Consider the following 16,355-nt stretch of genomic DNA (forward strand, 5'->3'; position numbering starts at 1 on the left):
TAAACGTCAAACAGAAAACTGATTAAACAGAAGTGTGAGACGGTCGACAGTTTAAGTCAGCGCCCGGTTATATTTTAGATAGCAAGGAGCAGACGGCAGAGTTTCACTCCACCGAGGGAGCTCATGACGTACTACCCGGCTTTCTTTAGACCGCGAAGGCCGGGTCCTCAGGTGGAAGCAGCCACAACACCTCACTTTTTTGCCACATGTATCGCAAACTGTTTGTGGAGGTAAAATACGTTCGTACATGACTCCAACTACGCTCAAACATTGTTGTGAGTGAGCACGCCAGCGGCTGCGAGACATTTATACAGCCGTATTTCGCACAGTTTCTTATGAAAGGCGGAAGAGGAAGTAGTTCCTTTGAATGTAGACAATCCGAATGATATAGTTTCTTTCCACTGTGTTCCTGTTAATGATAAACTACAAATTTACCCTAAATTACTAAAATATCGATATTTTAATGTGAAAATCGATTCTAGAACATAAATGATTGGTATCGGAGGAATCGATATTTCAGGATCGATCCGCACATCACTATTGCAGAGTCATCAGAGAACTTCTGCAGGAAGCACTGGATGGAGTTGTGGGAGAAGTCTGCAGTGTAGATGGTGAAGAGGAACGGTGCCAGAACCGTTCCCTGTGGGGCCCCCGTACTGCCGACTACCCAGTACGACACACAGCCCTGAGTCCTCACATACTGTGGTCGGTCAGTGAGGTAGTCCAGAATCCATGTAGTGAGGTGATTGTCCACTCCAGAGTTCTCCAGCTTGTCCTTCAGGACCGTGGGAAGAATGGTGTTAACCCTCGTGTTACCCTAGCAAAAAACGGGACCATTTATGGTAATTTTCGATTTTAAATATATCAGTCATTTTAAAAGACCAGTTGCATGATACTTGCCCAGGATGTGAATTTTAGGATTATTTTTTAAATTCAATGATCCCCTCTATGGTGTGGTGTATAGTAAAGGAGATTCACATATTTACCCCCTCCCTTTGCCCTTGTACCATTTTGGGCCCCATTGACTCCCATTATAATCACATATTTTCGATATACTGTAATCCTGACATGTGATAATTTTTTTCTCGTGAATACCTAATGGATCTAAGCCTCTGCCTTCAAAATAAAGGAAAAATATGTTTTGGATCCAATGAGCACAATATTAGGCACAGCACCACCATAGACATTTTCAGTGGTTTTGAATGCAGGACATGGTTATCTTACCTTGCAAAATGCATGACAATAAAACATCTAACCACCATAAAATGGTATTGTGTGTGTCTGTGTGTGTGCATGTGTGAGTGTGAGTGAGTGAGAGAGAGAGAGAGAGGGAGAGAGATTATCAAAGGCCAAAGGGGCTGTGTTTATGTTTTTTTTTGAACGAGAGAGCCTCCTCTCTCTTATTGGATGCATGGTATAGTATGTTTATGCAGGTGCACCTTTGAAGTCTATGAGAATACTTTGCAGCCTGGTCTGAGTGGTCATTTCTGCACAGACACCATGAAGCGCACACTGAGTTTAGAGGAGGCTGTTGCTGCAGTTTTGCACTCTTCAGAAAGCGAAAAAGATAGCACAGGCAGTGGAGATATTTCTGGCAGCGAAGAAGGGGAGGAATATTTGCCAGGCACAGAGGAGCTTTGCAGCTTGTCTGAGGAGGAGGAGGAAGAAGAGACAGGACTGGAGGCTGACCATCAGTGGAACTCTAGAAATGGAGAAATCATGTGGCAACCCACCCATGAAGAGGTCCTGCCATTTTTTCCTCCTCCCATTTTGACCCCAGGACCAACCCACTATGCTATTGCAAGGATCAGTAGCCCTGTGAGCACGTTCAGTCTTTTTTTTGCGGAGGACATTATGCAGTTAATCCTGCATTTTACAAACCTGCAGGGCAAGAGGTCGGTGAAAGTCTGGAAAGACACAGATGAGGAGGAGCTGCGGGCCTACATGGGGCTTCTGATCCTGGCTGGCCTGTACAGGTCGCAACATGAAACAACAACAAGCCTGTGGGATGGGGAGACAGGGCGTGTTCTTTTTCCTGCCACCATGTCAAGGAAAAGATTTGCACAAATTAATCTGGCAATCAGATTCGATGATCGACTTTCTCGCCCAGGTCGCTACAGGGGGGACAAGCTAACTCCCATAAAGGATTTATGGACCAAATGGAGCGACCGCCTGCCCAAATTTTTTAACCCAGGGAGGGATATATGTGTAGATGAACAGCTGGTCCCTTTTAAGGGCCGCTGTTCATTCAAGCAGTATATGCCCTCCAAACCGGCTAAATATGGGCTAAAGATCTGGGCCCTCTGCGATGTGCAGACCTCCTATGCCTGGAGGCTTCAAGTGTACACAGGAAAGTCTCCATCAGCGAGCAGAGAGATCAACCAAGGCATGCGGGTGGTGCTTGAATTGACAGAGGGGCTGCAGGGCCACACAGTCACCACAGACAATTTTTTCACTTCATTTCCTCTTGCAGAGGAACTGAGGAAGAGGAGGATGGCCCTGGTGGGCACGCTGCGGTTGAACAAACCTGAGCTGCCCCCACAGCTGCTGAACATTCGACAGAGAGAAGTTCTGTCCTCTCTCTTTGCCTTTAGCCGCAACAGGGCTGTCGTATCTTACGTCCCCCAAAAAAGGAAAAATGTTGTTGTGCTGAGCACCAGGCACAGGGAGCCTCAAGTCCAGGACTTTGGAAAGAAAAAGCCCCAGATCATCCTGGACTACAACAAATGCAAAGGGGCTGTGGACCATCTGGACCAGGTAAGCACAATTATAAGTCATTCATTCATGCCAAATTGCTTACTGTTTCTCATTGTTATAACTGATAAAGTCAGATAATGTGACTATGACAGTTTTGATATGAGATGATAATTTTAGACTATGATAGTTTTGATAGTTATGGGGGGGGGGGGGGGGTCTAGTTTGATGCCCACAGGCAGAAAGAAGCTCTTGCTTATGGTTGGATAAATCTGTACATATCATCTGATAATTTCTTTTTGTTTTGCAGGTTTGTGGCACCTACTCCTGCCGTCGGCAGACACGTAGGTGGCCCATGTGTCTGCTCTACCACATGATCGATGTTAGCCTCTACAATGCTTTCATCCTCTTCACCGCTGTGGAACCAGAGTGGAACAGAGGAAAGCGCTACAGGCGGCGTCTGTTCATTGACGAGGTTGGCAGAGCCCTTATCACCCCAACAATGATGACGAGAACACGGCTACCCAGAACACCATTTGCAGCCAGCCTGGTCTTACAGGCCCAGGGGAAAGAGGAGCAACAGGAGCAGCAGGGGCAGCAGGAGGAGGAGGAGGAGGAGCAGCGTTCCATGACACGAAACCAGTGCACATCGTGCAAAAGGCGCAGGAGAATTCGAATGAGCTGCTGCAAATGTGGTGAACCGGTCTGCAAAGTGCATTCCAAAATCCTTTGCGGTTCATGTTACAAGATGTAAATAACATCTTTGTTCAGTTTGTTGTTTTGTTTGTTAGGCTTAGTTCAGTTTGTTTTTACAATAAATTTTCATTGTTCCAAAAATAATAATGCATCCAAATCAATGTTGTTATGAATTATTTGCCTATTCAAGGCTGTAATAACTTCATGCCAAATACTTCCATTTGCAAGTCATTTTTTGAAAATATTGCATATTGTGGGTTTTTCACCCCCAAAAAACAGGGTTTTTTATGACAATAAAGCCATAAAAACCTAAAAAATATTTAAAAAATAATGAAAAACTTTATATCTGTGGTTAGGTCTGAAGTTGTTTAAAAGATCTGATGTGAAAAAAATCAGAAAAAAAATTCATATATGATATTGCTATATCACCTTTTGTCAGGGGACCATTTTGGGTACGAAGGGCAAAGGATGGGTGTAAATTTTGAGGGATGCTCAAGGGTTAAAGGCACTGGAGAAATCAAAGAACATAATTCTCACAGTGCTCCCAGCAGTCTCCAGGTGAGCGAGGGAACGATGCACGAGGTGAAAGATGGCATCATCCGCTCCAATGCCAGGCTGGTAGGCAAACTGAAGTGGGTCCAGTGATGAGCTCACCAGGCGCCAAAGCTGAGCGAGGACCAGCCGCTCCAGGATCTTCATCAGGTGAGCAGGTTAGTGTGAGAGGTTAATGTTAATATAATAACACTTAAATATTCATTAAATGTCCATGAACTGCTTAAAAAAATAATAAAAACAAACAGAGGGGGAAAACCCAAGCCATATCGTAAATAAGTCACTATCCAACATTAACCTATGTAATAGTGATGGGATTTCCGGCTCTTTTTAGAGATCCGGCTCTTTCGGTTCGGCTCACTAAAAAAAGCCGGCTCTTTCGGCTCCGAACTGGCTCTTCAGGTTGTTTTGTTGCTTTAATTAATTTATTATTAACAATAATATAAAATTATGCACAAAAGGAATTAATAACGCAAAAAAAGTGGTTTTATTTATATATATTTATATATAAATATATGCAGTGGCCCCTTAGAGACAAAACACGTACAAACTCCAAAACACATTTCTAGCATGAACTGAACTTCCAAAGCAGAGCTACTAGATCACTTAAATTATACAACTGAAAGCATGTGTGTATTGTTTGTGTATTTATACACCGGCACTATTCAAATAATTTTAAAAAAAGTTCATTTACCTGTTACTACCACACACCAAATCTGGTCGTTGGAACTTGCTGGCTTGTGTAGCCACAAGATAACAAAAGCTCAACACTGCGCCCAGCATCCTGGAGCACTTCTGTTGTCTTTTGTACGTGTTTTGAGTTTTTATGTGCTTCGGAGTTTTTACGTGCTTCGGAGTTTCTACGTGCTTCAGAGTTTGTACGTGCTTCGGAGTTTGTAAATGTTTTTACGTGTTTTGGAGTTTGTACATGCTTCAGAGTTTGTACGTGATTTGAAGTTTGTATGTGCTTTGTCTCTAGGGGCCACCATAAATATACTTTTAATTATTCACTCCACATAAAATGTAATAAATAAATCATATAATACATACTATTTAAATTTTCAGCTTTTTCCTTTTACAAATTTAAAGTGAAAACAACACAAAACACTGCAAATCACAACACAATTAAATATAAATTATAATATGAAAACACAAAGAAGATGCACATTCTCTGTCATATGGGCCCGCATGAATAAACTTTCTAAATCCTTTATCATCTGCAACCGAAAATAGTTGTGGATGATTACTATACATTTCTAATGTGACGTTGTAGTCCCTGGCTCTCTTTCTCTCTCTCTCCCTCTGGCTCTGTTCGTGTGCTACTGAGTGTAACTACCGCCCCTCCCCCCTCTGCCCGGCATAAAGCACAAGGCTGGCGTGCAGAGTGAAGCGGGAAAAAAAGTGCGAGAGAGAGGGTGAGAGAAAGAAAAAAAAAAAACACGTGACGGCTCGCGATAAGGAGTCGGCTTGCGTCGTTCACTTCAAAGAACCGGCTCTAAGAGCCATTTTGTTTGCGAACGACCCATCACTACTATGTAAGTGATATTGCTGTTAACCTAGCTGAGGTCAACTTTGTCTAAGATAGAGCTGCTAAATAGCATTCATTCACTCATTCATGTCCACTGAATTGCTTTTTCCTGCATGGTGATTATCATTATAGTTGGCCTTGGTGTTTAGGCCAAAAGGAAGAGCAGAGGTTCCGTCATCACTCCACGGTATTGTAGGATTGTGTCGGAATCCTCTGTTCTTTCTGGTTAGCCAACAAGGCTAAAGAAAAACTTTTTTTTCTGACAGGCTGCAAGTCACAAAGTGCCTAAAGATACAATTTAAAACGGGTTAATTACTAAGCTGATTGTTTAGCAACTTTATAGACTCAGCACTGTTTTAGTCATTCAGTTTAGTGCCTTTTTATGCTTGAATGGCTCATGGGTCAGTGTTAAGTGGTTTAACAAACAAGCAAACAGAAAAAAAACAACATTCCTCTCAAAATAATCAGTTACAAGGACTGATGAAGGAGACCTTTTGTATTAGCAGAATTATACACATATGTAAAATAAAAGGTAAAAAGAACAAACAAATGAGATATTGAGAAATTTTAGTGCCTAGTGGAACACTATCATTTAGGAACGCAAAAAAATCCATGGCAATCAGTCTGCTGCTATGAACGCAGAGGAGGTTACTGGGTCATTGTCAAACTTTATTTATATATCTCATGATCCAGTCCTTCTCTTCCTGCCCTCACAGGCTGAGCTCATGTTCTGTCAGATTTAATGAGGTTGTTGAAGGTTGAGTGATGGACCAGAGCAGAACAACAGAGAGGCTGCATCCAGTTCCACTGCTTAACACCAACTAAAGAACTTCTGACAAACGAGTGCTTTCCTTCATTCCAATGAAGAATGCCACTTCTGGGTAACTCGCAGTTATACAGGAGTGACTGTGAGGTATCTAGTGCCAGCGAAAGCAAAAAACCCTAAATCACAACCATAAAATTTCCACTTTTGTCTGTGCCAGTCATGAATATTTTTTACTCTGGTCAACAACTAATCCATTTTACCCAAAGTTCAGATTTTTGTCTAGTTTGTCATCCTCAAATATAGATGCTATCTTTCTGGAGGTACTCATAGACAGTTGCCACTGTTGTATGCAGTTATATGTGTAAGTGCATGTAACTGTGTTTAAGCTGCTGGGGGAATTAGTGTTGGATAAACTGGCATGTGAAATCTACACTAATTGTAATAGATGATGTTTCCAACAAAATCGGACTATCACCTATCTAAGAAGCAAGGGAAGCATTTAAGGAGAATGTGATAGTTGCAGGTTTCTTTTCCATCATCACTGGAGAAGCTGTGTGGCCCTCTTGCCAGGATTAAGAATATCTTTATTGGCCTTGCACAAAAGAGGCTTTAGTTTTAGAAGTAAACAAGAAACAGCAATTCCCATAAAATGAAGGAATTACACAAAAATTATTTTATTGTTTTCCCAATTTATTCAGTTGGCTCTTAGTGATGGGATTTCCGGCTCTTTTTAGAGAACCGGCTCTTTTGGTTCGGCTCACTAAAAAGAGCCGGCTCTTTCAGCTCCGAACCGGCTCTTCAGGTTGTTTTGTTGTTTTAATTAATTTATTATTAACAATAATATAAAATTATGCACAAAAGGAATTACTAATGTAAAAAAAAGTGGTTTTATTTATATATGTTTATACATAAATATATGCAGTGGCCCCTAGAGACAAAACACGTACAAACTCCAAAAAGCACATACAAACTCCAAAACACATTTCTAGCATAAACTGAACTTCCAAAACAGAGCTACCTAGATCACCTAAATTACACAATTGAAAGCATGAAAGCATATGTGTATTGTTTGTGTATTTATACACAAGCATTAATATATTATTCAAATACATGTTATAAAACAAAACAAACTCGGGATCTCGCAAAACTTTTGCGAGATCTCGCAAAAGTTTTAGCCGCATTCTTCCCGTTAGCTCGAAGCTAACGGGAGGTCGAGACCTACTACAGCCGGGAGGAACACCACTTTCCCGGCACATCGTGCCTCGACCTCCCGGTCGGCTTCGAGCCAGCGTCCGAAGAATGCAGCTAAAAGTTTTGCGAGATCTCGCAAAAGCTTTGCGAGATCCCGAGTTAGTTTTGCGAGATCTCGCAAAAGTCCGTCTTAATTTTTTTTTCTCCCATGTCCCCTGCGGGGCTCCGTACGAGAGAGAGGGTGAGAGAAAGAAAGAAAAAAAAAACGGCTCGCGATAAGGAGCCGGCTCGCGTCGTTCACGTCAAAGAACCGGCTCTAAGAGCCATTTCGTTCGCGACCGACCCATCACTATTGGCTCTGCCAGACTGGCTACAAATACAATCAAATTGAAAAAAAAAACAAACAAAAAAAAAAACAAAAACAAATTGAAAAACAACGTACTACTGCCAGGTATTGGGACAGTGGGACAGTGTTTTGTTCTTTCGCGTGGCGAGTTGGGATGGTCAGATTAGACTCCTTAGACTTAAAACTCCTTAAATTGCTGCAATAGCTAGGTTTCATTTGACGTAGACGTGACGTCGACGTAAAGCGCGAAATTTGACTGGCGGTCGGAAGTGAAAAAGATAAGCGCAAAATCACAGACAGACAGTACGCAAAATGCCTATGTCCTGTTGTGTTTACGGATGCTCCAGTAGGTCGACCAGAGAAACTGATAAACGGTATTTTAGGGTACCAAAAATAGCCCAACGAAGAGGAGAAAAATGGAAAATTCTAACCGAAAAATGTAGGAAAAAATGGATTTTAAATTTACGTTTACAGTTGGGAGGAGCAGAGTCTGCCAATGCCCGTGTCTGCAGCGACCACTTCGTCAGAGGTAATGTTATGTTTGCAAACGAACTTATTAGCATTAGGTTGTCGTTAAATTCTCGTTTACTTAGTGCTTTTAAGTTAGTAGTCTAATATTGACTTGATTGGGACTATAGGCTGCCCAAGTGCTTTGGATGACGAAGAGTCGGAGGACTGGGCTCCGACGGTCAATCTCGGCTACGAACGAAAACCCAGATCGGAATCAGTTCTCAAACGAGAGAAAAGAATGAAGCTTAAGGCAGAACAGCATCGATGTGCAGAGGCGATTTTGGATATGCAACAGACGGCTGAGAGCCCGGATTTGAGCCTAGTGACAGTGGAGAACCCCGAACTGCAGCTTCCAGCTGAGAATCCACAACCAGAAGACTTCAGTGTGAATGAGACATTCACTTATCCAGGTAAGATATTGTGCTGAGATGTAAAACAAACAAGAATCATGTCAAAGAGAAAAAGATGCCATTATCTGTAATGATTATGGTCCAAGTTACATATTACATGTTTGTGATTTTTTAATCACAGAGTAAATCCATACCATTTTATTCAGAAAAAAAGAAAAAGTGGCACTTATTACCGTCAGGCACACACCACAGGTTTTTGTACACTGCTATGGTTCTTATATTGCCAGATTCCAGACAGTCTCCTTTCACAGATAAGTAAAGATATCCGTAATGTAAGGTTTCTGTGGTGAGAAACATATAAATATATTTTTTGTTTAGACGCAACATGTTTTTTTGTTGATTAAAAAAAATAATTACATTAAATTAACATAGTGAATTAAACACATTACACCAGATTCTAATAGCCCACTAAAAAACTCCTACAGTGAAAATGAGTAAAAATTGAGGTTGCCTCTATTATGCTGATTATGCTCCCCCACTGTTATATTGCAGGCTGTGCGGATGCTGGATGCCAGACAGAGCTGACGATGGATGACATCGAGAAGATGGAGGATGTTTTGAGACAGAACACAGCAGAGCTGGTTGATCTTTGGAGCAAGGCTCTGGACACACAGTTCAGCCAGGAGGCTTTTGAAAAAAATTAAGACAAGACAAAGTTCTACACAGGGCTCCCCAACTTCTTAGTTTTAATTCAGATTTTTGAACTGTGCGAGCCCTATATCACCTCGGGACCTATGTCTTTGTTGTCCAAATTTGAACAATTCATACTAGTTTTGCTGAGGCTGAGACTAAATCTGCCCCTGAAAGATTTAGCTTTCAGGTTCAATATTTCTCTGTCCACTGCTTCTAGAGTTTGGCATAAAGTAATTGACATACTTCATAAAAGGTTAGAGTTCCTAATTGAGTGGCCAGAGCGACATGTTCTTCAAGCTACGATGCCACTGAGTTTCAGACAGGCATTTGGATGTAAAGTGGCTGTGATTGTTGATTGCTTTGAAGTCTTTATTGAGAGACCATCTAATCTTCTTGCACAAGCTCAAACTTGGTCCAACTACAAGCACTATCACACTGTAAAATTTTTGATTGGTGTTGCCCCCCAAGGCTACGTCACTTACATATCTTCTGCCTGGGGAGGGAGAGTTAGCGATAAGCAGATCACAATAGAGAGTGGCCTCCTAAAGAACTTGTTACCTGGAGATATTGTCCTTGCAGATCGTGGGTTCAATATTGGCGATAATGTGGGGTTTTACTGTGCTTCACTACAGACACCGGCATTCACTAAAGGGAGAAAACAGCTGTCAGCCTATGAAGTGGCAGAGACAAGGAAAATAGCCAATTTGCGTATCCATGTTGAGCGAGTCATAGGTTTAGTCAGGAGGAAATATCAAATTCTGCAGAGCAGGGCTATGCCAATAGAGAACATGTCCACAAAGCCAGGTGAGACACATGCATTGATCGACAAGATTGGGGTAATTTGTTGTGCCTTATCAAATCTCTCCGAGTCTGTTGTCCCACTGGAGTAAGGGGGGTGGGTGGTAATCAATCAGTTAAAAAAAATTAAATGTCTTGTCACTGTCACGGCTCACAGAAGGGGGTGGAGAGGAAGAGTAGTGTCCAGTATCTGCTGCTTGGCTCTGGTGATAAGTAGAACAGGGTAGAGTAATAGTAGTACCTAAGTCCTGACTCCTGATTAGTCTGTAAATGTTTTCAAATGAAATATTTTTCTCCAACTGTCATATTGTGCTGGCAGTTTGTACAGTATTATACTGTGAGATGGATTGCAATCTATTTTGTTTATTTGTTTAAAAGTCTAATCTTGTAAATAAACCACCAATGTATTATTATGCTGCCTCAATAGCATTTAATCATTGTGTAGTGTTACACAACACTTAAATGACACAATTAAATGTACAATAAAATTAAATGACAATTTGTGCTCTAATGCTACGTCAGAGCAAATACAATAGCCAGAACTCATAATGACTACCATCAGGTCATAACAATATTCAAAATGTCATTATGTTGTCGTCCTTTTATCACATTACACATGTATGTTTGTAACTTGCTGTCCCAGTATTTCTGGGAGTATACTGTTTCTAAAAAAACACTCAACTTTAGGAATCGCATCATCCCAAAACTCAAGGTCAGGCAAAATCCTTTCAACAAATATGTCATTGCGGTTCCACACAACAAAGTCACAGTACTCTGCATTTGCAATGTGAAGCTGTGCCTGAATTTGGTAATAGTAGTCATGAGTTGGGTCCAGTCTGACATTATCCCCGTCACTGATGAGGCAGAAGCCCTTCTCCCCAGCACGCATGCGCAGGTTGACCGCATCTTTCTGAGAGTGTGGGCACTAAAATCACAGTGATGAGAACAACAATCAAGATTTATCTGATGAAACAGTGAAGAAGCAAAGATGATGGGTGTGGTCTGTGTTATCATAATCTCTCATTGCCCAAAACAAATGTCTATTTGACACAGACAATAAAGCCTCATCTTATCTTAATTGAACAATAGATTAGAAATTAGAAAAGGTATTTCCTGCATTTTTACTCAGTTCACTGATTCTTATGGAAAGATGTCACACCTATGGCCTTGACTACAACAGAGTCAATACCTTAATCTCGCAGATGCCAGTTCCATGACAGTCACAAGTGACTATCCCATCAGGGGAGGACCCCATGTATGGCCACTTGGGGTTCAGCCAGAGACCGCTGTCCATACATGAGAAGCCTGCATGCTCCTGGCTCATAAGCTTCTCATATGCTCCTCTGGCTTGTGCTTCATGTTTGCATCCATAACTATAAACAGTACACATGCCAAACATGAAAAGGAAATTATTACTTAGTATTGGATGTGTAAAACAGTAAAGTGATGTATTATACAATATGCCATTACCCCTCACCTGCAACCTGCCCGGCTTGATTAGATCTACCAGGAGCTTGAAGCCCCCGCCGGTATAGCCTACAGGGTCATTGAGGCACTCAAGCTTCCCCACCACGACAAGGTAGCAGTATAGGGGAAGATATTTTATCCTACTGTCACATGAAGTCCCAATATAACATTCTTTATCCTACATTTTGCTTTTTGGCTTACCTTTTTAACATGAGATGGCATCAGCCACTTGCACTGCTCTGATGTGCATGTCGCTCTCATTTTCACCCCAGCTTCAACTGCAAAAAGAACAGCTCCAACGTGCGAGCATGATTCTGATAGTCTGGAAATAGAGCACATAATCTTTTTAACATGAAATGCAATATTTACAGTACATTTTGATGATGCATAGCTTACTAATACTAATGTGCAATGGCACTTTATTTGAAGTAACATGTTTATTCATTAACTCTTTCTCAACAGCCTATAGAGAAATCATTATCTAAGTGATGACATGACTGAATAGTTCTACCCTCTATCTGAAAAATGCATCTGAGTGTCATGAGGGATCTAAGGCAATAACACAAATTCTTAGCTGATGAATTCTTAGCTAAAAGAAAACACTCTCTCCCCACTACTACTGAAGTACACCTGCAAAATGCTAGCAGTGCCCTATGCGTATATGTGTGTGTGTGTGTATGTGTGTGTTCTCATTGCAATAACATCCTACTTAATTAGGCTACTAACCCTGCCATACAATTGCAATGAGCTGCAATCACTTCTCCATCCTCCTTTGCAATTACCCAAGTCTTCAGAGGTGTCTCGTTAGACCGCTGAGAATGGTTTACCTTGAAACAAACAACTGTCACTCTAACGAAGTCCTAAGGATGTGGCATGTTTGTTGACGTTAAAGCCGCTACCGCTAACTGTTAGCGTGTTTAAGATAAAGCAATATAAGAACAAACACTCACCCTTGCAAACACCAAACTGTATCCATCACGGAGACGTTTTGTTCCAAGGTTGTGGACCCACCCGCTGACAAAAAAATTGTACGCCTCCAGACTCTTGAAAGCTTTCATTTGCTGCCTAGTGTAGTAAGAAGTCTGGAGGACCAAGTAGTTGGTGATATCCACAGCCTCGATAGTAGGCAAATCCTTTACTTCTGTGGTGTATTCGGACATTTTCAAAGAATACGGATCACGTCCGATATATTTTTTAACTATCTGTTTATATCTCTCCCGAGAAACGGGGTCTAAAGTTGCACAATAGCTGCTCTCCTGACTCTCCACAGTGTCCTCCATGTTTACTTCCGCCCTCCACTCAAAAATCGCGCTGCCTCCGCACGTCATCAGAACCACGTGACCGCAACCCAACTATTTGCTAATTGCAGCAAGTATAGTGGCAGTAGCCATACCTGACAGTCTGTCTCCTCCTCTAAAGACGTTCATCAGTGGTGATCTTGCTGCTTAACACTCACTTGTAAATAAACCTTTAAAGTCTTCTAATGGTTGCAGGCTGCTCTTTGGGTCAAAAAAATTAGAAAACTATGACAGCTATATGAATCAAAGCAACCCAAACCAGGGCGAGGATATGATACTGTGTGAATAGCTGAGAACAGTAGTATATATGTATTTTGTGTGTTTACTAAGAGTATCATATTACATCATATAAAAAAAAAACAACTTTCATCTATCCATAGATGATTTTTAAAAAATAATTTACTTAATATTGTCAGGTTTTATGGTCTGGCAGGCAAAGTAGAACCCAAGTGCAGGACTGCGAACGTACGAGGTAAAAGTCAAAACAGCTTTTTTGCTGAAGACTTGCGAACTTAACAAAACATGAGTCAGGAACACACACGAACATACACACAAGATGGTGATTAGAGAAGTGGAGACAGCTGGGAGCACAGCATCGAGAAATCAGGAGTAACAAGAAAGGAGAGGCAAAACTGAACATAACACACACAAGAGAAAGGACTCTCAAAATGCAACAGAGTAACTTCCACAGGATACGCTGAAGACAAGACACAGAGATGGAACTTGGAGACAAAACTAGAATCAGAAATATAGATAACAAACTCATTACAAAAAGCAAAACTCAAGATTAAACTGCACAGAACTTGAATTTAAATACAACCCCTTGTGCAAAAGAAAGAATCTTGACTCCACAACAAAACTCAAAATGCTGGGTCAATGACCTAGGACCATAACATATACTGAGAAAGACAGCACATGTAGAACTTTTTTTTGTACCATGTAACACATCCTACCACCATTTTACTTTAAAAATATACATAAAAAAATAGTGTGAAAAACAAACCAAAAAACCTGGGTTCTTGGTTGTGATAAGTCACCAGTGTTTCCATAGCATTTTAATAGCACGTCTACTCAAAAACAACGTAAAAATTAAGAAAAGATCTCGAACTGGTCTGTCCATTTCATATAAATTAAGAAAATGTTTTTGGATATATTCTAGAATGAGACACTATAAACATGCATTTTTATTTCTAATATTTCTAAATATTAGACAGATATTTGCAGAGATTGCATTTGTGACATTGTTTTAATGCCTGATTACATTCATTACATACTATATATATTTGTGTACATTTGGTAGAGTATACTTTTGGTGATTTTGTCTTTCCTGCTTCTTCATCCAAACACTATTCCTGTCTCCCCATATCCAACAAGTCAATGTCTATTCAGTGTTCTGATTTATGGCCTGCTATTGTTGTTGCTTTGTGATATTGTTGAACAGTGCAGACTGTGATTGCCTCTTCAGACCCCTTGCCACTCTATACCCTGTTCTGTCACCACAGGGCCCCCTTGAGGACCTTACATACACTCTAATTGGTTTGGGAAGGATTTGGCAGCCTTTGAACTAAGGACAGCAGAGAATGTGAAGAGTGAGGCTGAGCTACTAAAAAAGAAAGAAAGAAAGAAAGAAAATGACCAAGAAAAGGAAGAGAGGAGTGGTAAAGTGAATGAGTGGTTTTTTTTTTTTTTTAATCATGCACCGATAACGCTGAAACATCACAATGCTATGCATTCTACTTTTGAATAAACAACACTGACATGTGCAGTAATGCAAGTTGAATGCAAACTAGCCTTAAATTGGACAGATCAGGGTGGAGTGAAATACATTCACATGCAGACACAGAAAGGGGCGGATGAAACATGTCTGACAGACAGAAAACTGTCAATTAAAAATGATCTGTGAAAGCCAAGGCTATTTTGAAGTCAAACCTACTCCAATGTAAGTCTGATGAGTGGAGTTAGTTATGAGACACAAATTTCTTCTTTATCACTGTAACCTTTTAAAGTAATCCAGAGTGAAAGCACGTTTTTGGACAATTAGTTAATCTCCATCATGCAACTCTCTTTTGCAGTATGCAGAAGATTTCTGAATATAAATGTCATTTTATAGACTGCCACTAACAGACATTTTGAGAGACGTGACTTGTGAAATGCCATACAGTCATGTTCACTCTGGGTTCAGCTAGCTATGAACTAGCTATGTTCATCATCTGAAATTAGCACTGAGCTCTTTCAGTCCACTTCACTTTAAGCAGATCCAGCCAGTGTGTGTATTGTCTGTGCATTTGGGTCGGTGACAGTTCAAAAAAGGAGATTGTTTTTGTTCCGTTTCAGCTCCTGATGATGACCAGGTATGCTTAATTATTATATGCTTTGTTTGTTAGCAGGGTACAGTTACTGCTTACATTATGGTAAAAGAGTCATTCCTGAACCTTTAGATGTGGTTGGTTTTTACATGTGTTTTTCTGTCAGAAACAACATGGCAAGTGAGATCAATAAAAGGTAGTTAAGGAATAATATTTTTTTGATATAAAACTCTTCTGCTGGAAAATTGCTGGGTTACAGCTGGGCATTCTCTGTATAAATCTAACAGCTTACGTGGAGCAAAAACTATGGCATGACGTATAAAACTGTATACAGTGCAATTTGCAGTAAGTTGCCAAAACTTATTAAATAAATGTGGATGTAATATAGTTTACAATAATGTTACCGACATATGAGTTAATATTTTAACCCATATCCAATTTCTTCCACCTATGCAGGTTGCAGGGGCAGTTTTCTTTGCAAAAATGCTCAGACCTATTCATTACTCATTGACCTACTCAATGCTCAGACCTACCCACGCTACTCATTACTGAGTTCATGTTTGTGACTTTGATTTCTGTTTTGGGGGGTTTAAGGGGTTTTTGGGGGTGTGGTCCTAAACTTTTGATCAACTGTTAAACAGCTTCTTTGAGTTTAAGCTTTGTTTCCAATAAATTCCATACTCAAAAAATGTTTTGTCCGACTCCCATTTCCTCTTGTTGCTGAAGCTCTACTACTACTATTACTTTGAACCTTGTTAAGATCCAACCATGCAAAATATGATTTTTTGCCATTTTTCAAGTGGTCTTAAACTTTTGATCAGGACTGTATTACAAGGCCCGGGAGCCAGAGTGAGCGGGAGACGGATGAATGGTTGAGTTTTCCTTCCTGTCCTTAGATGGGGGTGAAACAGGGGCGAGCAGGGGGCAGGCAGGCGAAGTGAGGGAAATCCGTACTTTTTGGTGGAGGTGAATGAGAAGCCGGCACGTGGCTGCAAACAGTGACAATGATGAGAGTGGAGGTGATGGAAGCTGCAGGCACAACCAGAGGACACAATTGTTGAAGAATAAATCAAAAAGCGATGAAGCCGTGTTGTCACCATAGGTACCTGACAGACCGGTGAGGAAGAGATGGCCATGACTTAAATGCAGCTACGCTGATT

The 16,355-nt window shown here is 40.9% G+C and overlaps 1 protein-coding gene and 1 pseudogene across 1 annotated transcript; one reads left to right on the top strand and one right to left on the bottom strand.

Annotated features, from left to right (window-relative positions):
* Positions 1 to 7,988: 7,988 nt before the first annotated feature.
* On the top strand, positions 7,989 to 10,570 carry LOC146625043 (uncharacterized; annotated as a pseudogene).
* Positions 10,571 to 10,721: 151 nt separating this feature from the next.
* LOC146625044 (uncharacterized) lies at positions 10,722 to 12,871 on the bottom strand. Its single transcript, XM_085363254.1, has 5 exons — positions 12,542 to 12,871; positions 12,318 to 12,418; positions 11,736 to 11,913; positions 11,314 to 11,685; positions 10,722 to 11,049 (listed from the first exon to the last, which is right to left on the bottom strand). The coding sequence occupies exons 1-5, from the start codon at positions 12,869 to 12,871 to the stop codon at positions 10,735 to 10,737; spliced, it is 1,296 nt and encodes a 431-aa protein (XP_085219380.1). The 3' UTR covers positions 10,722 to 10,734.
* Positions 12,872 to 16,355: the final 3,484 nt, after the last annotated feature.

Source organism: Diplotaxodon limnothrissa, linkage group LG9 (assembly GCF_057381915.1).
Source record: "Diplotaxodon limnothrissa isolate DT_005_m linkage group LG9, D_limnothrissa_male_GT1.1, whole genome shotgun sequence".
Lineage (NCBI taxonomy): Eukaryota > Metazoa > Chordata > Actinopteri > Cichliformes > Cichlidae > Diplotaxodon > Diplotaxodon limnothrissa.